This window comes from Bombus vancouverensis, chromosome 9 (assembly GCF_051014615.1).
Source record: "Bombus vancouverensis nearcticus chromosome 9, iyBomVanc1_principal, whole genome shotgun sequence".
Lineage (NCBI taxonomy): Eukaryota > Metazoa > Arthropoda > Insecta > Hymenoptera > Apidae > Bombus > Bombus vancouverensis.
The window spans coordinates 5,359,429-5,385,068 of record NC_134919.1 but is presented as its reverse complement, the minus strand read 5'-3'; the positions used below and the strand labels follow the sequence as shown (position 1 = coordinate 5,385,068).

The 25,640-nt window shown below is 34.2% G+C and overlaps 1 protein-coding gene and 1 long non-coding RNA gene across 3 annotated transcripts in view; one reads left to right on the top strand and one right to left on the bottom strand.

Annotated features, from left to right (window-relative positions):
• Positions 1-25,640, top strand: part of LOC117163447 (uncharacterized) — a 371,317-nt gene that overhangs the window by 266,032 nt on the left and 79,645 nt on the right. For both annotated transcript variants that reach the window (XM_033345729.2, XM_033345728.2), the window contains exons 2-3: positions 19,764-19,952; positions 24,134-24,294. In XM_033345729.2, the coding sequence (XP_033201620.1) occupies positions 19,764-19,952; positions 24,134-24,294 (350 nt within the window). The remainder of the gene's footprint in view (positions 1-19,763; positions 19,953-24,133; positions 24,295-25,640) is intronic.
• Positions 22,706-24,244, bottom strand: LOC143303154 (uncharacterized). The gene is made up of 3 exons (XR_013059171.1): positions 23,535-24,244; positions 23,321-23,457; positions 22,706-23,233 (listed from the first exon to the last, which is right to left on the bottom strand). It is a non-coding gene; the product is annotated as an uncharacterized LOC143303154 (long non-coding RNA).

The following is a 25,640-nucleotide window of genomic DNA, read 5'->3' as shown; positions in this document are numbered from 1 at the left end:
CTTGACAGTGGAAAGAATTCATCGAACGAAGAGTCTCGCCCTCCGCGTAGTATTTTAGACTTTTCTCTTAACAAACTTCCGGAAAGCAATAATTTCATAATTCTTGCGTACGGATTAATTCAGTGAGAAAGTTCACGAGAACAAGTCTGGTAAAGAGAGACAGATAGAGAGAGAGAGAAAGAGGCTGGTATGCTGTACTGAACGACAGAGAAAAAATTGTTAGCTGGTCCACTAATTGGCCAATCCAGTAAATCTTTGGCGAATCTTAAAATTTCGTAAGAAGGACCGTGAAAAGTCTTTCTTTTTGGCCGGTAAGAACAGGAGAAAAGGGCATGAAAAGAAGTTTAAGGCGAACCCGTGGGAAAGTTGGGAAACGGAAGTTGGATGGCCGGACTCGGGGTTGTACGAGCGAACGAAGTTGAGCAAAAATTAGTGTCGCGTAATTAACTCGGAGGAATAAATTCGCATTAAAACGGCGGCCAGGGACGCAATGGGAAGAACGAACACCAGTGCAAAGCAAAAATCGCGGCCGTAAAAATTAACCGTTTTAAACGTCCCGTCGTGTAACAAATGAACCTTCAGACACACTCGTTTCTTCTGGAAAAACAGAAAGAAATGCCTGTTCAACCGCTCGTTCTGCTCTTTACTGTCCCTCTTCTTGGTTTTTCACCCTTTCGTTCGACTTTGCGTGAAATACCTTAAATCATGGTCATTGTAGTTTTGTCATTTATATGGTATCCTATATACGTCATCACTAGACCGTGCATTTTTATGAAAATTATATAATATTTTTCTAGACGCAACTGAAAGAATGAAACATAAATAGAAATATTTTAGATAATAATAATAAATATAGATTTATTTTATCCCATTAATATTGTACATTCTTTAATATAAAAATTAATATAAATTAACAAAAATATCACCTAGAACGGTTTATTATTAAATGTATGTATTGGTGCGCTGAATATTTTAATATTTTATTTAGTTGATATCCATTATTCCGATGTTCCATTATTGTGCCTTCTATTATGCCTTATCATAACGTAACATTGTGTCGTAAAATATTCGAAGTTATACTTTAATTCATTTGTATAATTCCATTTATTATAAGCACTTCTCATTCAAGAGTATCTACACATCGTTGTCGTAACGTACTACATACTACGCACATCACGTGACTAGTTCATTCATACGTATGCTCTGTTTCAGCCATTCAGTTAAATTTCTCGTGCTTAGTCCTCTTCGCTCATTCAGTCAATTCGCCAAGCAACTTCTGAGTTGTACTTCTAACATAATCGTCCGTCATTCAAAGCAATTGTATTAATTTATAAATGCAGATACAAGTATCAATTTGATTAGGTGATACATATATCACCCGCACATTTTATCGTCATCGTTCGAATGTTATATTATTCTTAACAAATTTAAACTTCTTTTGAAGGAATATAAATTGAAGTGAAATTATTAAAACCATGCCAGTATTTAAAGGAGATATTACTTTCCAATATGCTCAACGTACAAAATGCAAACAATTGGTTAAATATATTGGGTATTGGTTAAAAATATCTGTCATGCAACGACCAGTTGAAAAATATTGAACGAATGCAAGATTCGTTTATTCAGTTTATCGTGAATTTATAATACATCGACGTATTTGGTTGTTGAATTATACGTCACAGGTGAACCCTTTGGAATTGAACGCTATTCGTCTGACCCAATAACCTAAAAATATATAATTTAATTTTAGCCATTAATTCAATCATCAATAAAACTCAACGTTCTTATTATAATAAAATATCTTAGAAATTGAAAACTATGCTCATTATCCATATTTAATATTCATATACATACTTTTATTCATTTTAATTGTTATTTATAGGCTGGTAGATTAATTCATCAATAAAATTCAACTCGCTCATTGCAATTCTGCTATTCAAAAGAGAATACATGGAATTTTACTATTGAAAAATAAGTATGTAGGTACATAGAAGGTTTCATGAATAAGCTTCCATTCGTTACAATTAAAGCATCCCCTGGAAACTCTATCGCTATATCTACTCACAATTTATATTTAGTCTTCATATACATAAATTCATCATCCAAAAGAGAGTAAAAGTAGATATACATAATGCACATACATACAAGGTTTCACATTTTGTGGTCTGGTTATTCGCGCTTTCGCGTTAAAATCCTGGCGATGTTGCTGTTGTAAATACATTGTCTGAGCGCAACACCAACAGGAAAACGGATTCCAGGCCGTGGTAATGGCATTACGTGCACAATCAACAGGACCGAGCTGCAAATTGAATAACGCTGCAGTGTCGACTGATATGTATCGCGTCTGAGGCCAAACCCAAACATCTTCGTCGCGTACACGCTTCCTCTATCTTCCTATTTTCCTTCTCCCTTCGATTCTGATGTTCTATCGCCCTATCTTCTCTTCTTCGGTTGGTCTACTACCTTGATCTTATTCTCTTTACACGAGGATCGTGATACGGGAATACCTACGTGTCGCAGACATTGACTCGCAACAACTCCACTCACACTACTTGTGTTCCGTGACCCGTAATCGGACTGGAAAAATTTTTCCCTATTGAATTTCACGTTCAGGAAATTCTTTCTACTCAATTCCAACAAAAGTTCAATTTGTGAAGAATAAAAATAATCGCGAATTGAATCTTAAATCACCTTATTTGATTATTAATTTTCTGTTTATCTGAACGTGTTGTTAACACTTTAAAGTGTTTTGCGAAGGGAATTGTAAAATTACTAAATGTATCCTTTTAGTAAATTTCTCAATTTCATTAACCATATACATGATTAATATTCAATTTAACATAAATGAAATATATTATCAGTATAAGTTACTTATAAAAAAATGTCACAAATAATCGTCAATTCTAAGGTGAAATTGAAAGAAAAATGATTTATTTGCAGACTTGATTGGCATGGCTTTTGAGTGACCGATATATCAAAGCGAGACAAGAATAAAGTTTGGCTGAACATCAATCGATAATATTTTGCCGCGTCTGTTTCTCTTAATACTTCAATTGTAACACGAACTTGTCAATATTGAAGCTAGCTGATTACGTTCAATCACGATATAATTGTCAATTAGGAAGGACTGACGATTAACGAGTAGTAGTTCAGTTAAATGGAAACAAACACTTTAACTTTAATCGCGTGGTATTTGCGCAATAATTGTTTGAATGTTTGGAAGCGAATGATTTATATGTATCGTCATTTTTTATCGTACAATCTCAAGATCTACTCCACAATCCATCACGTCCCATCGATAATAAAAATCCTATGAATAAGAAGGAAAAATAAAAATCGCACTAACATCCACCAAAAATTTTAACAATTTATCTATTCAATAAAATATATCCGGATCCTTTTACAAATATCGGACACGTTAATTTATACTTTTTAAGGTAATAATTTTTCAGACGGCTTAACAGAAACGGCTAGATAGTTGGATCTCGTTTCTTCCTTTTTGCTCGATCGTATCAAACGTGTCGGCAAGTAAATTTCAACGGGTAGGCACGCGCGCGAAATTACTTTGTGTGACTAACACCGTTTCCATCTTCCTCTCTTTCCGTACTTTGTCCCTTGCGCCGCCGCTTTTCCCTCGATCCCCTTTTTTCTCGGGCGGCAATGTGTAACCCGCACCCGTGAGAATAATGAGAGAGAAACCCACGGCCAGACGGCGTCTCATTAAAGACGGCACATTCAGGTGTCAAGTTTGAAATTTTAATTAGTAAAAAACCAATCCAATTCCACGTCGCGTCTAGCTCAACCCTTTCTCGTTCCTCTGCTTTTTCTCTCGCTCCTGGGAAGCGACCGACGACTGCTCCACCTCAAGCTCTCCAAACCATCGAACGTTTCAATTACCACCGGATCTGATCAGTTTTTCCTGCAAGCTTACAACTTCATGTTTTAACGCTTGCACGTCTACGATCCGAGACGTCTCTGACACATTTTCAACTACTTATGACTTACCTCAGGTAAAACGATGTTTTTATGGATCTGCTGCGAGTCTTGAAATGTTTAATTTCGACCTTATTCTCATTTTAGCGAACGAAAGATATTTTGTATTACTATATCTGAAGGAGATGTCTGAGACAGAAAATTCATATGAGATACGATGCGTGTTAGAAGATTTTTTTATATTTTGTCTAATTGTAGTAATATTTTAATTTATACATATTTATATCTTTAGAAAAGAAGTAGTGAATTACACATACTTATAAATCTGTATCAAGGTTAACAAATAAGCTAACATCATTTGTATCTATAAATTCGTCTCTTAATAGCTTATCTGAATAACAATATCAATATAATTCCATTAAAACAGCAAAGAACAGGTTATATTAACCTCTACAAACGAAACCAATCAAACTAACCAATATATAAATAAACGTTATATTAATCATCATAAGAAATTATACTTATTACAAGATGCCCTCCTGACAACAGAGTAAATTCTACTCAAAATAACGTTTTTTTTAAAATAATGAATAACTCAGAAAATAATTACATGCAGAGTTTCCAACGTTGACATAAGAAAACGTCAGCTTTTTAAAAAAAGACGCTTCAACAATCAGAATAAGGGGATAATTCTTGAAAGAGAACAGAAGAGTAGGTTTAAATATGTCTAGAATTACGTAATGTGACTCGTTAGCGATTTATATTTGTTCTTAAGTGAACTTATTCCAGAAGGAAACGTCTCTATTGTCAGGGCTGAAATGTGCAATCTAGTCGCAAGATTGCAGTAACACTTGAAGGTCTGTCGTGTAAACGGTAATGACGCGTATTCTCGTTGTGTAGGTTAATTAATGTTTGCGTTACTCGCGTCTGTAGCTAATTATCTGGCCAGTACTCGTAATCCCATCTTATTACCTGAATACAAATGACGTAAGTCTACGCCCGATTCGAATCTCAAGAGTCTTTTAATGACTCTTCCTCGTCGTTACGAGTCAATCGTTTTTCCAATCGAAAGTACTTTGTTATCTTCGGTTAAACCAGAGAAATATTCTTCTTCTATTAGTTATCGATTCTTTCATTTTTTTCGATTTCATCCTTAAAAGATATACACGAAATATTGTAACGACTATTATATTCAGGATATTTTATACATATATTTTTCTAGCATATTATGTGCACTTTTTAATTTCTCATAAACGCATAAAAACCTGCAGTAATTATATTATTTTTAATTCTAATTGTTTCTACTTCAATAGGAATCGTTAAAAGTTATTGCAAGAAATAAACCATTGCTTGGTTTAAGAATAAATACAGTGAAACGTTTATAGAATCAATACGTCGTCCATCTCTTTCCTTATTTATTCCTTATATTTTCCTATTGGAGCTATTATTTTTCCTTATTTTATCGGATTCATGGATCATTCCTTTTTTTCTTATTCTATTGGATTATTGGATTCATGAAGTGATATACATATTCAGAAACAATGTATAATATAATAGAAGCTTTTATACTCGATATTGTATAACTTTTGTAAATATTTTTCAATGCCTCTAACGGTAACAGATATATTCTATGTGGTCAAATTTATTATTCTCTTCTGTGTTACGTATATTAATATAGAGGCAATGGGAATACAATCCTGGATTAAGCAGTGGAAACACAAATTAACGTTTTCATTGACGTTGTCAGGCTAACGACAGCGTCGAAACGCCTTGTTTCATTACTCATTCAATAAAATTGCCGGTGTATACCAACCACAGAACAACAGTAACACTGTCAGGGTGCACCGTTGTCCTCTATTGTGCATCCCCATATCCTTTGATGGCGCCGTCCGTGCATTGTGGATTGCTTTCGTTTCACACAATATGTGACGGAACGTGTGGTCAACTTGTATACAACAGTCAATTTTGTTTTGCACGTGGACTCTGATATTGAGTAAAAAAAATTGCTTGCACTAAAATTTCCGCCACATCTTCTGTTATTCCGCTCCGATATTGATAATTTTCCAAACTGAAAGTTGTATAATCGTGAAATAACGTTTTACTTCTTCCTCTTAACGATTCGGCTTTATAAAAGATACTCGATTTGTGAAATTTCTACAGTTCCAATAAATCGAAATTTTGATTTTACAATTAAGAGAAGTTTGAATATTTGATTATAAAGCATAATTATGACCAACATTATGCTTAAGTTAGTAGATGGTTTCGTTTCAATTGAAGCTAAAATCATTGTCGATATAATTTAATGCACAATCAATTATTCAGTGAAATTCAAATTGCCTGAATGAAAAAAAGGAATTACAATTCTGATTTGTATCATATGTATCATTCGTTCTCCTTTTATAAACTTATGATTAAATTCCTCACAGTTTACGTTTCTACGTAATAATATGTGACAATTGATTAATTATAGCAATTACTGTTAACGAACAAATTTACTCTTTGTAACTGACAGGGGAAGTTAATCGGATTTTTATCACTTGCGTAACATGTAATTTTACAGTTTCGCCTTGCGGCAGAATTAATAGTAATTATATGATTTAATGACCGTGAATCATAGAAATTGTTCAATGGATCTCTTAAACTGTGAAGTAATGTGTGTATATCCTCTTGTAGGCCTGACATGGATTTTACGCTAATCCAGTAGTGGATTATACGTGACCATGTACAAAACACATTAAATACTCTCGCTTAAATTGATATTTAACGTTCAATTTTGTATTTCATGACGTAGTTCAAAATTTTCAAAATATAATTTGCAAGCTTTAAGTGTGTATAATAGGTACATTAAATATAGTCGAATTTCCATCATATAAATTAATGAAAACATTTCCCGATAAGAAAAGTTTTTGTCATACGTTAATCTTTTAGAAACAAAGTTATGCTATTAAATATCTAATGAAGGAAAGAATGTTAGAAATAGATAAAAAAGATATCTTCTTTATTTATAAATGAGACAGGGATTCATGCAGTATCCAAATTAACGTGAAATCTGTGACAAACTTATAAACATTATTAAAATTGAGAACTCGATCCTTAATTAAGAATAATATTTTCTGAACAAATAACTGTTATTAGTGACAAAGGATATTAGATTTCGATAGGATTTTGCACAAAATGAAAAATGTCATAGTTTTTGAAAACTTTTTAATTAATATATAAACATTTGCAGCTTACTTCCTATTTTTTGTAATAATAGATATTGCTACGTGTAGATTTGCCTACGCAGAGAGTGGTAATTTTGAAATTCTGCAACATACCAGGCAAGCTAGATAAAAGTTTTAATTTTGCCTAGTGAATAAAAATTCGAGTCTACGATTGCCATACACGTTCCTAGTATTACGATCGTTAAATCGTTTTGAGGGAATTTGTATAATACATAACTAACGTTATACAATAGAAAATATTTCAAATAATTCAGTAGATAAAATTCGGATATTCTAATGACGTATTAAATTCGACAATTTTATTTTGGCATTCTATATTCTTCTGTATTACCGAAAATAAAGCCATTATAAATTTGTTATTTTATTTTATTGTCTACACATATATTCTACGCGTCACCGATGCATTTCTTGAAATTTGAATTATCTTTCTAAAATATATGTACATATAACTGCAAACTTCTTTCTTTTCCCTTCAGGTTTTTGATCTTCCAGTTTGGTTTCTTTGGTATAAATTCTAAACCTTAATCGTTAATAATTCCAATACTAAGATAATAATAAAAATATATGACACTGCATTTGACTTTTTAGAATACGAGTCGCTTTGCATGTAATCTTTAAGACGGTTGAGAAACAACTGCATCGAATTGCGCATTTAGTCAAGTGAAGGCGAAAAGTTCTCGTAAAACTACCACTTTCATAAAACTCGAAGATGTAATAGAATATATTAAGGAAGCCATTCGGATTAGTTCCAGGCATCGAACCAGGTCCCGTAGTAATATTGGCTGCTCGAAGCGAAGGAAGATTATTGAAATGGCACATTTCGCAAGAATTAATATAAATTCATGCATAGGTTTAACGACACTCCGAGGCCAGAAGAAATGCTCGCTGGCTGCTTCGAACAATATCTGCATAATTAACGCAATCAATTTCTGAGCGCTAGACGGGCTTGCGACTAATTTCATATTCCGCCCGAGAATTAAAAGCAGAAGAATAAGGGAAGAAGGGCATTTAACTGCGAACAAGTCGACGCTGGTTCAATTTTCATTTCTATTCCGTAGAATTACATTTTCGCCCGATCTTATCTGCTTTTACGACCTTTAATCATCCACATCCTCAACACAAGGGGAAAAAGAATTCTTATTAATGCTTCAATGAAACAATTCCTTGCCATGAAACGTTGCTCTTGAACGAATTTGCCGTATATTTGAAGATTATAGCGTAAATGTTGGTAAACTGTAAGAAAGAAACATAATATTTCTCTGATTAAAGTAGTATCTTTGTCATTAGAAAAAATGCAAATCTATTCTCGAAATATTCGAATTGCTAAATGAGTCTCTCAGAAGTCAAACTTATACAACCCCACTTTTTGTTAATTTTTTAATTGCATTATGCGAGTACACGATTAATATTTGATACACGAAAGAAAAATGGTTTCCTTCCATAAATTCATGCGGGGCGAGAAAATGATACGATATACATAAAATAAATTCCAAGATACGTAAAAAAATGACAGAAATATTTATAATATCGTTGCTTTTTTATATTTGTATGAAATATATGGAATTTGCCAATGAGGTGTTTGAACAATTCAAATAGGACAAACTAAAACTAAAAAGAAACTATTAAAAAATTTTCATACGTAAAGAGAAGAGGAACCAAGATATATTTTAATACATTTATAGTTAAGTAATTAACTGGAGTAAAAATCACAAAAGCTGAGAAGAAAAAGGTAACTAATTTCAAGACTAAACTATTTTTGACACTTACATCTTTTTAATATATACAGTACACCATTTCTTTTTATCTTCACGATTGTGAGTTCATAACATATGCAAGAGGTGTTGTGCATTAGTAATATGACAAACGCAGGCAGTGGTCTTCCTTAACAACGTCTTCTTCGCGCGAGGCACAGCTATACACTAAAATAAACAGAAGCAGAAACTCTTTCATCACGTCTACAAACACAGTGATGAGAGAAAGAAGTCGAATCGCCGAAAAGTTTCAAAATTTTCGTCCATCTCGATCTTGTCGTTGCCACTTATAAAAATTAAAAAGCTTCTTTGTTCAAGAATCGCATCGTGGAGGCACGGTGATGTTTTGATCAGACGGCCGAGAAGGAAAAATCTGGAGGAGCAGAGCGAAGAAAGACGACGATGGACAAGAAAGTAGGAAGGAAAATCGAGGTCCAGAAATCTGACAGCGTCTTTTCTGAACGTAGAGAACCGCGTCGCTTTTAGTTGGTATTAACGGGCTTTGAGCGTGTGGACCAGTCGCACGGAACTATCGTGTCGCGACAGGACACTCTCTACCGAAGAAGTTACAATGGCGGAAATCTCGCGCGAGAAGCCGGAAGGAAAAGAATAGAAGAAACTGGCGAAAGAGACAACTGAGAGACGAAACAGAGATAGAAAGGAACGAAGCTGTTAGGCAAAGAGGGACGGGGGAAAAAAGGGATTTTTCCGGGCTGTACGTAGACTTTAGCACGGTTAGAATAGGGGAACGAGCGCTAAACTGACAATAGCACTTTTTTAAAGGTGCGCTGCTACATTTAACAATGATACGATCCACGCCTGCACGATGCCGCTTTCTCTACCAGTTCAGTACTTTTCATTTTCCCCGCTGTCTTTTCCTTTTCTTAACCGTTCTTCGCAGTCGTATACACTCAAACGACTCGTCCAAACTATCCTCTCGCGCCGCATCCCTTCTATGTATACTCATTCGCGCTTTCACTCGGTGGATCATCCATTCGCCACTCGGAGAAACCCCGTGACAGTTTCTCGGGACCACGGGACTCAGCCTATCTTCGAAACGGCTCTCCAAACAATGGGCAATGCATTTTTCTGATTAAAATTTAACGATGCGACCGCGGTGTGTCGAGATGTGGTGAAAGTATCGCTGACACAATGAAATATCGTGATAGACTTTTCGATCCGATAGGATTAGGGTATCTGTGGTATTGACAATTTTGAAATATAGCGAAAAATTTGCTAGTCGTTATATAATTGTGAAAAGTTTCTTGTATAGCCATAGTTACATATATATTGTAATATCTATTTATTAAATAATTTGTTAACAAATCACGACAAAACGAATTCTCCTCGTCGTTCTTCTGTGTCAATCGTTTCTTCTGTACAGTCACCTTTTTTCATGTTTAATAGAGTTTTCGATATTGCTTCTACGTATGTGTGTTTATCGTTTTATAGTTAATGTTTTGTCTCATTATTGTTTTGACGATTTAGTAACATCGATATTTTGATTTTATATTTTCTAAATATTTTATGTACCCATAGAAGTTTCATCAATGCGATTCTTTGTATCTGTTCGTAATTCAGAACAATGTAATTACAGCTTCAACTTTCCGATGAAATACGATAATCCTTTTATTTAACGTAACATTCTTTCTCTGTTATTAATATTCGTGTATCTGATACTACTGCAAAATTTTGCATTAATTCAATGTTCCATCGGTATCATCGATATATTGTGACACAAAAAGAATCATTTTACGGTGGTACGTTATACATTTTTAGAAAAGAAGCGAAAATCCATAAGATGTACGTTTTCAGTATTCTCAAAGAATTGCAAGATGATACTGGAGACTTTGATTAAAATGCAAGTGTCAGCGAGCATGTTTAGAGCGAAGAGAAGAAGGTTCTATCGCATCGCAGCATCAGCAAACTTTCTTCTTTGCTTCTCTGTTTTTGCGAAATCTTTTTTTCGAACATCCTTAACTTCCAGGTTTCGCAAACATGCCACGCAGCCTCTATGGACAGAAAGCTCGAGGAAAGGTGGAATAGAGGCCTCGAGCTTTGTGAAGGGTACGAAACACGGAAGGAACCACGAGTAAAGGCGAGTAGAGACAGGGAAAGACGAGAACACAAGGACAAGAGGTCAAAGAGGAGAGAAGGACCTAAGAAGGGAAAGAAGGAAGACAGATTGCGAAGAATAGAGGGTTGGTTGGGCAAGAGATTAAGGTGGCCACTCCTAAGCCTGGCGCCAAAAATCCTGACGGCACAAGCTTTTCGCAGAGCTCGAAAGGAATGAAATACCTACCACCTTTTTCCCTTGTATGCCTTTCCTAGGCCAGTCTCTGCTTCTTCGCATTACTCGCCGACCTTTGCCCTCTTAACTCGTCGTACCCTTCCGACTTTACTTTTACCTTGTGTCACCTTGCTGCCAAAAATCACGAGTCAGGCCGTTCTCGTTTGGACTAATGGTCTTCGTGCCTGAAATATCACGTCGCAGAGTAATCCAGAAATTTTATGCAATAATATATATCTTTGAAAATATAGCGTTTTTAACGTAGATATTTATTTTATTAAGTTACGTTAGGAAGAACTGAAATGATGATAATGAATCACTGATTGTAATGTTAATTATGTTGAATTAGATTACCTTCTGTGTAAGAATTAGTGAGCTGACTATGATGGTGGTGTAGATCAAAACTTTGAGAACTTGGATTTCTTTGCTTTAAACATTATTACAAATCTTTAAAGCATTATTTTCTATGCATGTATATAAATTGCGGTTTATTTATTAATTTTTTAAAAAATATATTCATTGATACACATGCATATACATATAACTTAGGTAAATATGGTAACAGGATGTGAGTTAGATTCTAGTACAATAAAAGGATAGCGTGGAAGGCAAATATTATTATGTGCCGAGTATGAGATTTATATAATTTTTTCATCAGCTTAAAGTAACAGATATAAATCCCTGAAAGCTTTTTGTTAATCATTTCATACCGTTAATACTATATTCTCTGCAAGATATTGATTTTCGTAACTGGAAGCATTTGTACGAATATCCGCGGAATTTTTAATATTTAAAATTGTTTCAAATCCGAATGCGTTTGATAGATCGAAAAAAATGTGCCATGGTAAAATTAATACCCCGAAATTTGATACGAGTAATTTTTCTGTTAATTACGTGTTCCAGTATATACATAGAACTGAAACAACTCCTTAAGGAACCGAATAAATGAATCTTAAATCAACTAATCTCATCGTGACAAGAGTTTTCAAGCTTAACGTGATATTATCGTTCTATTATTAATAACGGAGGTACACTGAGAAGTGTCGTAACCCTGAAATAGCCAAAAAGTTTCTGAAAGAAAAGTTGACAGATTTTTGACACGTGGCGTACAGTTTACGATTCATAAAAGAGAAATAACCGGCTTGGAAGTTCGAAACAAGTTTCTCCGGTATTCATAAAGTTGGCCACACGTATCAGCGATCTCGATTTTCCACCTGTCTCGTCCCGTTAAAACATTTCCTGTCTCTGGTACCGTGCAATAAAATCGGGAAAAAAGAGAGACCGAAAAAGAGGGAAATAATAAATGCACGGTTCGTTGAAGTCCGTTGTTTACACGTTTCGGGCTGGTGGTACTCGATTAACGATGAATTTGAATGACGTCTGGCGGCAGAAGATCCCGATTTTCGGCTCACCTCGATTTTCGCGAATTACATTTCGTAATTGAGGAGAGAGGACGGGAGAGAGAAAGAGTCAAGCAGAGTAGAGCAAATGAAGTATATGTAAATAATGAGGGTGGGAATGAATACGTTGGAGGGACTGTGGCTGCACTAATGGCGGGTGCAACGGCCGTTGAAGGGCCACCCGAAAATAATTCCGTCCTCTATCCTACCAAGAGAATCCCCCTCAGGCCGCCCAATTATCGTGAAACGCCTACCTACTATTTCGCGCTTCAGGCTTAAGCAAATGAAAAGCGACGCTTGTCCCTAGACAATGCGACCAACGATAAATCTTGGCTAAAACAAAGCAAAAAGGATCGATGTTTTCTTCGCCAAACTTTTGTCTTGATCTTTCTTAATATCTTTTATTTCTCGTATTTCATTTTTATTTTAATTTCTTTCTTGTCTTTGCAATTATTGTTATTCGGCATATTTATACTGTTCGGGAATTGTTGTATACAGATTTTTGGTTGCAAAATTTTATACGAGAATTTATACACAGTTTTAGTAACATTTATATGGGAGGTAATTTTTTGAAAAATATTTGACACATGCTTTTTTTTATCGTTTACATCGGCCGGACGAAAACAACCATCAAAATCGGGGATTGAAACTATTTTTTTGAAATACCTTGGAAACTCGAGGATGCAGAAACATTTCCCATTCGAATTACGCGTTAAATAGAGAATTCGGTCGTATAAAGATCGTAAATTCGATCGTCAAGTAATTTATATGGAAAGTTGTAAATTAATTATCGTGTAGATGAAAGCAACCAACGTTTATAATTGTTTCAAATTCTATTACTTATTCCTGGTTATAATTAATCATAGACTAAAGTTATTATTAGTTCCCAAACTCATAATCTGGGTAGTCCTTAGGTTTCTATTTGTTGATATACTACGCAACTGTTGCAGACTGAACCGTCTTATGAGCGGTAATACTATATATGTATTTTATACATTATATATTATTTTATATTCGCTTAACATTGTAATAGAATTATTAATTTCTATAAAATATAGAATTATTTATACACACAAGAAGACACATACAATAGAACGCTTTTCTATAGTAAGTGTTCCAAAACTTCCGTCAGCCAGTGTATCTAAACGTAACAAGTAATACGGTGACTGTCACCCTTTCTTGTCCCGATTTCTTCTTTTCACGTGATTCATTATCGGTGGAAACTTGTATTGGAGTGTACAGAAAGGCAACAGTAGGAAGGATTTCTCGAGGATTGAATCAGCAGAAGTTTAACGGAAACAGTATTTCGTGGTACTTTGCGCGCAATCACTACTGCATATATAAATGCGATGGAACTTTTTGAAGCGAGTCAGCCTTGGAACGTGCATGACGATCCAGCAAGACCGTGAAAAGGAGATGTAAAGATAGAGAAACTTGGGCAAGGAGAAGCAAAGGAAGGACGAAGAAACGATGAAAGAGAAGATGGGTAAAGTCGGTCTTACAGTGCGCGGTTAAACTTCGTGAGCGAGGGAATGGTAGATGGCAGAGGGGTAGCTTCTTGACTTTTCAATTTTCTTCCACTTTTCTCTCGTATCTATTCCCCAAGTTCTTAGCAACCAGCCGATTTAAGCGATCACAACTAGTCAATAGAGTTTGATTTGCCTGCAGACAAGTAATATCTGGAAAAATTCTGACAGTATTTGAGAAGGTTATCGTGATCAGCTTAGATTCGCTCCGTTCCATTGAAACAATTTGATATCATTCAGGCGTATTGTAATCAATGTCATCTTTTATATTTGGCCCTTACATTACCGACTTTTCTTTATTTTCGTAGATAAAAACTGCTTTTGAAACATTTAAGAGTTAAATTAAGTGAACTGCATATTTTAAGAACTTTTTAATCTTAATACCAATAAACGCGACTAGTGCGTAATTTTTTAAAAACCAAACAATTAATCTCGATGGAATTGATAATTTTATATTTCGTATGGTTCATATTATAATTTACTAGATTTCTAATAAATTCATGTATCGCCATTAAGTGTATTTTCTATAAAAATTAAACGTAATTCTAATCAGTGCATTTGATAAAGTTATCTGTTGCGTACATTTGTCGCTTTGGTTATGGCAGGAAATAGTTTATTCAATTTACGCCTGAAGACAGCCCTGAAGTATGAAATCCGGATCGGTCGAATACAAAGCTGGGCTTGTCGAACAGTAATTACGTTGCTTACTGCTAATTGACTGGGTTGGTTGTGAACAGGACTTGTTCGTTTGTCATTTGTAACGATTGGGATTTAAAGTAGGACTATTAGTCCCTGGAGGAAATGAAACTCAACAAGAAATTATCATTCCAGTATTGTCTTACACACATACATACATGTACATACATTTCTGATACAGACTCACATTTATCCATTATTTATGCAACCATCAGTTTGTCTGAAGAGTCTACAATTTTGATTACTAATTACCGATGATGATTTTGTTGTCAAGTTGGTAAATTTATTATGATACAGTCTATGTAATTAGAAATTCCAGGTACATATCTACAACTAGAAAATTAGATAGATCGGCTGCAGTATAATTAGAACTTCAGGTAAAGCTGTAGTATTTATAATTAAAAAGTAGGTAAATGGGAATTAAGTTATTATACAGTTATTTTCTTTGAAAGTGTCATATTATGAAGCTTTTTGAAAGATGATCGTAGGAAATGGAAAAGTTCTTTAAGATGGCATTCGTTCTATCGCCATATTGCTAAAAATGTTTCCAAGGATCTAGCCACGAAGTAGAGATGGCAACGATATGGCTTCTGGGTAAGAGGATTCTGAGGGATAGTACGACATTTACCCCGAAAGCTTCCTCATGATATTATTTCTAACATAGTGAAGCTTCGAGTAGGAATCTGTTGCCAAAATTGTAATGGAACTAAATGAAAATGATTATATTGAATGAATATTATTAATCTTATCATTAGAATGCGGATATTTATAATCTTACGGGAAATTTGAAAGTAAGAAAATGTACAGAACGCAAGTACTATACGAAAATATAAAATATATTCAAGGTGCAGCATACTTTATAATACAGTTTATTCCTAGTTTACATTTCTCTATTATTATTTTCATGAAAATATGAATTAAAACATTATCTCCGCTATAATCGTAGCACCGAAGGAGAAGAATGAACGAAATAATGAATTCACCAGTTGTCGCTATTAAGATAGTTTCAAACAGATGAAAAAAAATTTCTAAAGAATTTGTTCGATATATCTACATATAATTTCGCCTACCTTATACATCTTATCGGAAAGACAATATTTGTAATAGCTGAAATACTTTTCAAAATTCGTATTTACCTTCGTCCTTTTCAACTCCTCGTCGAGCACTTCTAAAAGGTCATTTTAAAAATATTTCTTGAAGAGGAGCAAATAGTCGGAGAATCGGTCTTCCTGTTCAGTAATGAAGAGTATCAACGATAAACTTATCAAAGACTGTTCAAATACCAGATCGACGTGAAACAGAATCGAATGATTCGTATCCCGGGGAAGATCGGCCGAGTTGATAAACGAATGAATGTTTTAATCACCCCTCGATTATCCGTTCATGGATGAAATTTTAATTTACGAGGCAGGAAAGTTCTAAAGAGTTACGCTCTCCGCGGAAAATTCGTTCGCTTTATGTGCTCGCGCCTCGAAAGTTTCAGTTTGACCGTTAAGCCCCCGAAGGAGAACGACGGGGACTGAATGGGAAACAGAGAAAAACCAAAGGGGAGTGAAAAGGGGAAGAGGGACTGGAACAAGAGCCCAGAGAGAAGTACGAGGCAATGGGTTCGTCGTATCAAACTGGTAGATTGGAATTCTAATTAATACTCGCAGATTATAGATAAGGACGCGAGAAGAGAGGAATCGAGGTGAAATAGGAAGGAAAGATGGTACAACTATGATTCGTTCCTCGTCCCTTTCATCTTTCACGCCTCTTCGTCGTCTCTTTAATACATTCTTCAACTTGCCAACTTAATCCTCCGGATGAATCACTGTTTCACAAATCTCCTATTTTCTGCAAGATATTCCTCTCTATCTACATACTTTTATAAATAATTATAAATTATAAGTTTGATTTTGCTTAGCAATCTTTCGTGACAATATTATAACCGTTCAATTGAATACTAAAATAAATTAAAAGTCATTTTACTGTAAATTATCTACTTCTATATACTGTATTTTTATTGTCTGGCCACTTGGACTCATCATCTTTTAATATCTTAATTGTATCAAATTTTTAAAGTAATGGTTATTTCAAGAATTATTTAATCGTATGAAACTACCATTTAAACCTATTCAAATTGATAAATGAAATTAAGAAATAAAATATGTTATCGCTTTCTGAAATCAATTTTGTACAAAGTATCTTTTAATAACCTGATTTACATTAATCTTAATTATTTTCGTCTTTGAAGATACGCATCTTTATGTTCTGAGCATTACCACTACAGATTTTTATTTTCATTAAATTTTAGTTATTACATTCGAGTTTAGTGGTAGCAACATTGACAATAGCCTTCAATTTCAGTCAACGCTTTTCTTGATAGGTACTAGGATTAAATAAAACGAATAGTTGTTCCAATAGAAACTTAAAATACTCTGATAAGCACGTTTTGAGGAACATTGTGAATAAATTGTACTGCAGTGAAAAATCTTGACACTTGACACTCTTGTGTTTGACGAGTTCATTCCGCTCTCGATTCATCGAACGTCCATAAGCCAATACGTATTGCATGGTATATACCAATGTACGCTCTGCAGATCCCATTGTATGCATTATTGACACCTGCGTTTATCTGACAGTACAGTAACGATCGTAAATATTGAAGAGGCTAGATCTTGATATTTTGATCTCTCGTTTTGATTGATTCAGCATCCGAGTAAAACGAAACGTGCTCGAAGCTACTTATACAATTTTGTATCTGGTATTTTTATCGCGAGTAGTATCGTCTGGCTCGTCAGCCAATATATTTGTAGCGAATTTTTATTCGAATAACTATTTTCCGTAATTTTGAGTCACACTGTAAACTTATTTATCGATCACAATTTTTATGGGAAGATGATATATTTATTAATTAGATCAATGTAAAAACAAAATAGTTTTTGTCATATATGTCAACATTTTAGAGTAGGATTAAAAAGCATATAAAAGGATAACAGCTGATAAATTCGATTAGTTTTGAGATGCTATACTTATCCAAAGATGTTTTAGATTTCAAACGAATATCAAAATGTAGCGATTTCATAAAAAAAAATTCGCATAACAAAATTAATGATTGCATATAAACTCTCTTCATCTTTGCAGATAATACAAATTCTAAAATTTCAAAATGCAATTGTTTCGTAGAAATATTTACGATCAATATCATTTGCTAAATATTTCTCAATTCCAATTTCATATTACCAACAGTTCTCTCAATATGGCTACAATCTTCAAAGTATCCATTGAATCGATCCGAACAGATTTAATATAAAACCAGGAACAGTATACGAAAAAAGACGATGGCAATTTTACGATATTCTTAATACGTACAAATTGTAGTATTTAAATGTAGAGAATATCCGCAATAACGGAAGAATATTTGACAGTCTGCAAGATAGCCGACAACGTCGAGCATATGGATGGCGACGCTCCGAGTGTAAATAAAAGGAGACTCACGCCAGACAAAGTATTCTCCTTCATCTCTTTCTCCGCGTTTTCAGTTCCTCCTCCGTCTTCCTCTCTTTCTTAAACTTATGAAAGGAAAGAACATAGCCAACCCTTCAATGGACGGTACCAAGCCAAATCGAGAGCCAGCAAAAGTGGAATTGTGAAATATTAATGCGACTTCCTCCAGCGTTGTACGTTGATCCTCTGCTCTTCTTCTTCTCCTTTTACTTCCTCCTCTTCTTCATCTTCCTCTGTTACTTTTTCTTTTTGCTCTCGTCTCTACCTCTCTTTTCCTCCGCTCTGTTTTCCTCCTTTCCTTCGTACTTTAGCATTTCCCGCGACTCCGTTGGTACTCGTTGCACACATGACTACCTTTTCCACCTTATCGTATAACATGCCGACACACAGAACAACGAATATCACCGGCTTTCCGTGTGCGCCAGGTACATAGGTCTTCAGAAAGCTCCGTCCGGAGAAATGAATTTGTAAATCGATCGTCTTGGAAAAGAAATTCAAAGATTTCTATGTTTTAGGGATATAGTTGAAACTCGTACTTTACTGTATTTTTGCGCGTATGTTATAAAAAGATAGGTTTTTCAAATATATCAATATACAATTAAAGCGTATTTTTGTAATTCGTGGCACAACAGAGTTTAGGGAGATTCTATGGTCCAAAATAAGGAGAAAATTAAGAGTAATACAAGCACATTAGAAGTTTTACTTTTTGAAAATTTGTTGGATATACGTGAATTAGACTAATTTCGAATTAGACAAGAGTGGACAGTTTGTAGAAGGAAAAAGGTATTTTTATTCGAAGTTCTGGGAATTATGAACCATGGTGTATAAATCAGAACTTCCAGAATTCATGCTCTCAGGTGTAAACCGTGTCATTTAAGAAGGTACATTTTTATGTTTCACCAGCGTTGTTCACCTTACTTCATCAACGGTCGAGTGACACATTAATAATGACTGTGGTAATTATAAGATATGATATCAGTGTGTCTTCCGACTCTTGAGAAAGATAACGAAATATTAGGATATATTCTGTCAGCAATAAATATTAAGATACTTGTCCTCGCCATCTTTATTTTCTAATTATTTCATTATAAATCTGCAATTTCATTCCCATCGTATGTATCATACAATATAAGATACTAAGTAAAGTAAAATTTGTTACACGTTGCCAATAAACGTAACGATGAGATGTCTTGATATTCTACTTATGACAGTATATATAATGTCCATCAAACGTGGTTTATAAATTTAAAAACCATAAAAGCTCAATATTCTCGATTGCAACAAATCATGAGAAAATTCATATTGTACTACGAAAATATCCTTCGAAAGATACTTTGTTCTAGTTAACATCGCTAGATTCGAAGAAATTAAATTCGTAGCAATTAGCGTATCATATAGGTACATTTGAAAGGCACGCTCCTTGATGTTTCGTCTTTTTCGGATGGCTGTTTCAGGAAGGTGAGAGGGGATACTTAGAGGGACTGGCTTCAAGGTATGCAGACCTCTTCAGAACGCATTACGGAGACGTCCTGGAACCGCTTGAGGAGCTACGCCGCCGTGAAACAAATGCTTCTCCCAGAATGCCCAACACTCAACTCACTACCAGTCATTCACAGCCCATTTACGTGCCCGGAAAATACTCGGTGAGTAAATCCGTCTCTTTCTTTCGCTTCTTGATTTTCATCCTGTCCTTTCTATTTATCTTTTACGACTCTCTCTTCCTTTTCCGCTTTTGTTCCTTCGCTTTGTACGAATTCCCCTGTTACATATGCCACTATAATTACGCCTATTTTTCCGTTTCACCGTTAATTATAGCTCGTTCTAAAGTGCATAATAGTTTTTAGTCATGTAAGATCACGCGATAAATACGGGGCATTCCGTTTCTGTAGGAAGAGAAAGAAAATGTTACGGCTGACTTAGCTTTTCTCAACTTCATGTAGTTTCGTAGGAATGTCTATTTTCTAATTGCATTTAATATATTTATATTAATACTATATCAATAGTAATATAATAATATTATAATAATAATATAATTATATTAATAAATATTCGCATATTTATACGAATTCGTATTTTTGAAATAGAGAAAGTGGAATCTAAGTAGAAAATTGTCGTACGAAATATAATATTATTGTATTAAATGTAATACATAAATTAAATATAACGAATGCTATATTTTGGATATTTTATATATCTTTGCACTTTCAAATTTTCCATAAATACATGAAAGTTCGTAGTACATTAATTATATACTGTAATTATAGTTATTTCTATTTTTATAAGAATCTGTAAAAGTTGTTGCGCGAGTTATCGTAATTGAAAGAAATTAATTGAGAAGGAAACGGTAAGAGTTATGAGGTCCTTTATAATATAAAATACTAGTTCCTTTATGAAATATATGAATTTGTATCTTGCTATAGAAAATACTAAAAGAAGCTATCTGATTTGTCAAAATTATGAGATTTTATTGCATAGATAATTTCGTGTCGATTTAATCTCAAGTCCGTTATTATATTATGTCCTGTTTTCGAGAAAAGGGATAAAAAAGAATTAAAGAAACTGCTTCGACCACTCGCGGAGAGACGCGATCGCGAGGAAGAAGCACGTCAACGGGAGTCGTAGATTCCCGTTATGATTCGATAATCGACGCCACGAAATGATCGATCCCCAATTTCGGTTAGGATAATAGAGGTAGTTAAATTAAATATGACACTGGTATAACAAGTTATAAATCACAGTTTATTCCAACAACTTTATAAAGAAGATAGTTACGCTGGCGCGTATGTATAAGTTAAGTGAGTGACTGATTTTAGGGTGGAAACTCGGTCAAAAGATGTTAACTGTTTGAAAGATGGAAAATCACTGAAGTTCGGTTACGATGCTGTGGCGGAGGAAAGCTAAGGATGGGTGTGTCTAGCGCACAGGACTATCGGATTTGTTGATGACAATTTTGGCTAGGAGAGTGAGGGAAATAGGCTTCGTTGTTAATTGGTTATTTGTTATGGTGGTGGATGAGGAAGGATGCTAACCGCCCTCGAGATAAAGTTACTAGTGGGAGGCCTCATACGTGAAAAAAGGCAACTTTCCCGTGTCAAGCTGTGGTGGACAATAAACTTTAGAAAACAATTCAGTGAAAGAATATTTGTTCGGTCTGAAGGACCTTAACTAGAAAATTCCTGAAATTTATGGAGGGTACTTGAGACTATTGAGAGTACGCAGCAAGGATCTGAAGACATCTGACTGCCATCTTGCCCGCGGTGTGTGACCTGGTTTAGGTAAAGAGTCGGCTGACGTAATAGAAACTATAAAAATTCTAAACACCACTCTCAAAAGTTACTTAGTGTAGTTATCCAAATATCTTCAAGTAGTATACACGCATTTTATCCAAATTCAGTGATATAAATCAAGTATAAGCCAGACGCTGATCTTGAAGATACAGAAATGTTAAAGGGTTCGACTCTTAATTCGAAGTGTCGTTTGTATTTCTAGCGTTTTCCCATGTCATTGGGATTGAAAATACCTGGATTTATTAAACACGTATCACTCGATAGGGAATAATCTAGTGACATTACATACCATCTCTTTTACTCTTCAACTAGAATAATGTTAACAGAGATCAAATATTTCTCAGCATAAAATAATAATAGAAATACATATGAAGTTTGACAAATTAAAAAATTTCACTATATTTAGCGTAAACACGTTTAGCGAATTCGTTGATCTACTAAGGAATGAAAAACACGCGTTTTAGCGTAACTACCGCATGCTAGGATAAATTCCTTAAATAGTTTCATCTGAAACGAAGGACATATAGTAAATTGTTGCAGAAATACGCAACAGGTGGATTTTCCGGTGAATGACTGTAATTCGACCGAATTGCTTATTGAATTTTGACATTACTGCATAATGTAACGCACCGCCAGGGAATATACGGTGTTTGTATTAAGGTATCGCTAATACACGCTCGATTAGGCTTAGCATTGCGTGTTAAATACATGTACGTGTTTCATGTGTAATATCGTAGTATTTAATTGCGTGCACCATTAGTTGAACGCGTCATTCAAAAGAGAGATTATGTTTGAGTTATCCTCATGATTCTTATATGACATGAGATTACAAATGTCATTCAATATTTGTTTAATATAAATCATAATAAAATTAACATTTGTTCCGTAGAACTTACGTATTAGCTTTTTTAAAAGAGATAGAGAGATGTTAATCATAAAATCAGAACAAAGTAAACAAAAATTCTAAGCGATATTTAAGTAATGTTGTTTTTTATTTGGCAATAACGTTCTTCTTTATCGAGTTTTACAGCATGCGCATACAGTATAAGTAGCAGTAAAACATGTAACAAATAATAGCAAAATGAGTAAAACTTGTAAGTAAAATTTGTATGAGGTTGTTTTCCATCTTAGAACGAACAATTAATTCTGTTGTTACTCTTCTAGTTGTTATGGCTATATAGGTGGGAATTATGCTTTAAGCGTTTACGATCCTTCTTATGAGGAAAATTGATTCAAACGCAGTCATTGATAAATGTATGTAGAAATTGGGGCTCTCTTTGTAAAATTACAAGCCAAATGGCACAGATTGCCTCCTCGCTGGAATTGTGAATCCCAAGTTGTGAATGGCAAGTAGTGTGCCATTCTAATTGCGAATATTGCCCGCTAAATTAATACTTTTGCTATGAAAAGCTAACCGCTACATCTCTCGTACTTTGTTGTAATAGTTTTACATGATATGCCGCACAATTTCGCTTGTGCACATGCAAAGTGAACTAACAATTAATGGATAAGGTGAACGTTTTATATAACGCTTAACATCGATGTAGTCTTATTTAGTTATTTATTGTAATTAATATATCCAGGGATTTCCTTATTTGGATTTTCTTATTAATGTGATCAAGAAGTAAGAATCCTTGCTGTTAAATGAGATATAAGAAATCAGTTTAAATATGTAGATTTCTTCTATAGATGAAATTTATCTTTCGCAACAAAAATACAATTACCACTTAGTTAATTTGCAATTCCTTTTTTATTACAATTGACTGATATGTTGCGTAACTTATCATTAGTTACTGTACAATTTTAAATATTAATTCCTTAATTGACGAGCAATTTTTATTTATTAAATTTCTTCGATTTACTGTAACAAAAAGAAGAATTACATAAGAATACTTAAAGGAAAGAAGCAAAGGTTTGGAAGAAAAATAAATCACTTACCGAGCACTTAAGTTCTGTTCTTTGTAAGAGGGATTTAGCGGTAAGTAGTTCACAAGAACTAAACACTTTCCATCGTGGAATTGAAAGTCCTCCGGGGGCAACTTGCCGAACTGGTTTAAGGGGATTAACCGTGTAGATCCATTGATCCTATTTTAAATCAGTTATTGCTCGATGCTCAGGGTTTCCACGTGGTTAATCGAGTTTTCTATCGATTATCGATTAAGGCTAATCTTTTCAGAGATCTATGGAGTAATTAAGTATTCCTTGATAAAATCTTTGTGTATTCGAAAACATGCTCTAATAACGGAGATCTATTGGACTTTCTTTTATTTGTCTTTCAAATTATTATTAAACTGTGGTAAATATTTGTATCTCTATGAGAAACTTAAATATACGCGAACATATAGAATTATTAATTTAAAGCAAATATTTGGAAAATTTGAAAGCAATTTCTAACTAAATATTAAAGAATTATAACAAGAATCATTGAATGATACTATTCCTTTTCTTCTTCCCACTATAAATTCTAGTATCGCGCAAGCAAAAATTCTTTCAGTAGAAAAAGCCAGAACTAAAGAATGTCCCCTATTTTTGTCCAGCCCTCGAGCTGTCTGAGCGATAAGGAAGAGGACGAAATCTATGGCTTTGGATACGGAGTATTCAGCAGGCAGATGCTTCAACAACGACAACAGAAACTTGCTCTTGCCGCACAAAACACCACTGCAGTAACGCCAGGTGGACATCAACAGCCTTATCAAAGGTAAGCTACGATTATTCTACATTTGAGAGATACCATTCTTATCTATAATATATTCTGAAAGGAAAACGGATAGAAAGACTTTTGTCTTAGCGATATGTTAAAGCGATAATTAAACATCGAATGTAAGTTTGTAGCAAATTCTAGTAAATAGTAAAGTACATTATTGCTATATTTTTTAATAGAAAGTTTCAATTTCCGTCTTAGCGACTGCATAAAAAGGTAGTAAATGTTAATTCTAATGATTAATTCGTCGCCAATTTGTAGACTTTTGGTAAAATTCACATACTGCTACAGCTTCGAATCGATCAAAGTGTCCGAATACTTACGAACGATAATGTATATGGATTTTCGATGAAATTTGGAAATTGTATGTTTGTGAGCTCTGTTTACAAGCTACGGTTAGATTGAATTAGCCGAATACTCATCCAAGCAACTAATCACGAACAATGCTTAACTGGTATGGCCTCTTTATTATACATAATTGCCCATTGTTAAGTGGCTTACCTGATCCGAAATACCATCTGTGCGCACCTTTACGCCAGCTGCTTGATATTTAATTGCTAATTAACCAACAGACTGCTGCGCACACTCTCCATTTTCTGTAGTTCAGAATCGTGAATAGAGAAAGAGACAAAGGAGGTCGTTATTAAATTCCATTATCTTGCCGCTGGCATTATCTGTTTTCGTGCACGCGCGAATAACCATGGTCCTGAGCCTGTGAACCTGTATTATTCTCTTCTTGCAGCCACGATAAGCGTGTTTTTGTGACTCTCTCAGCTACACTTACCTCAGGCAGTTCTCTGACTTTGCTAAACCACGATAAGCTCGGACGATTTGCTCTCCTGAAGATTCCAGACTTTATTTACTTCATAAATACATTGACATTCACTACCGAATCAATTACTGTGCATACCAAATTAATTCTCGCATTTTCATAATCCTTTGATATAATTGCCTCGTTTCTTTCATTGTAGAAAAATATATAAGGGAAAGAATTTAGATCTATTATATAAACTCCCATGTGACGATTTATTGCATTTTAATCTAAAAGTAATTACTATAGAAAAATATCAAAAAAGAATTTAGGCGATTTATCGCATTTTAATTTAGAATTAATTAGCAAAATAAATTTAGATTTATAAACAATTCACTGTGATTTATTGCAGTTTCATTTGTAATTAATTGTTATATTAATGTTATATATTAAAGTTATATCGTACAATTTTTCTATGGAAAGGGATTGTAATTTTTAATCTTGAAAATTATCTCTTTTAATAAACATATCGTACTAAATAGCTCCGTTCATAATGATTTTTATTTACCAGCTTCAATAAATTGATACATTG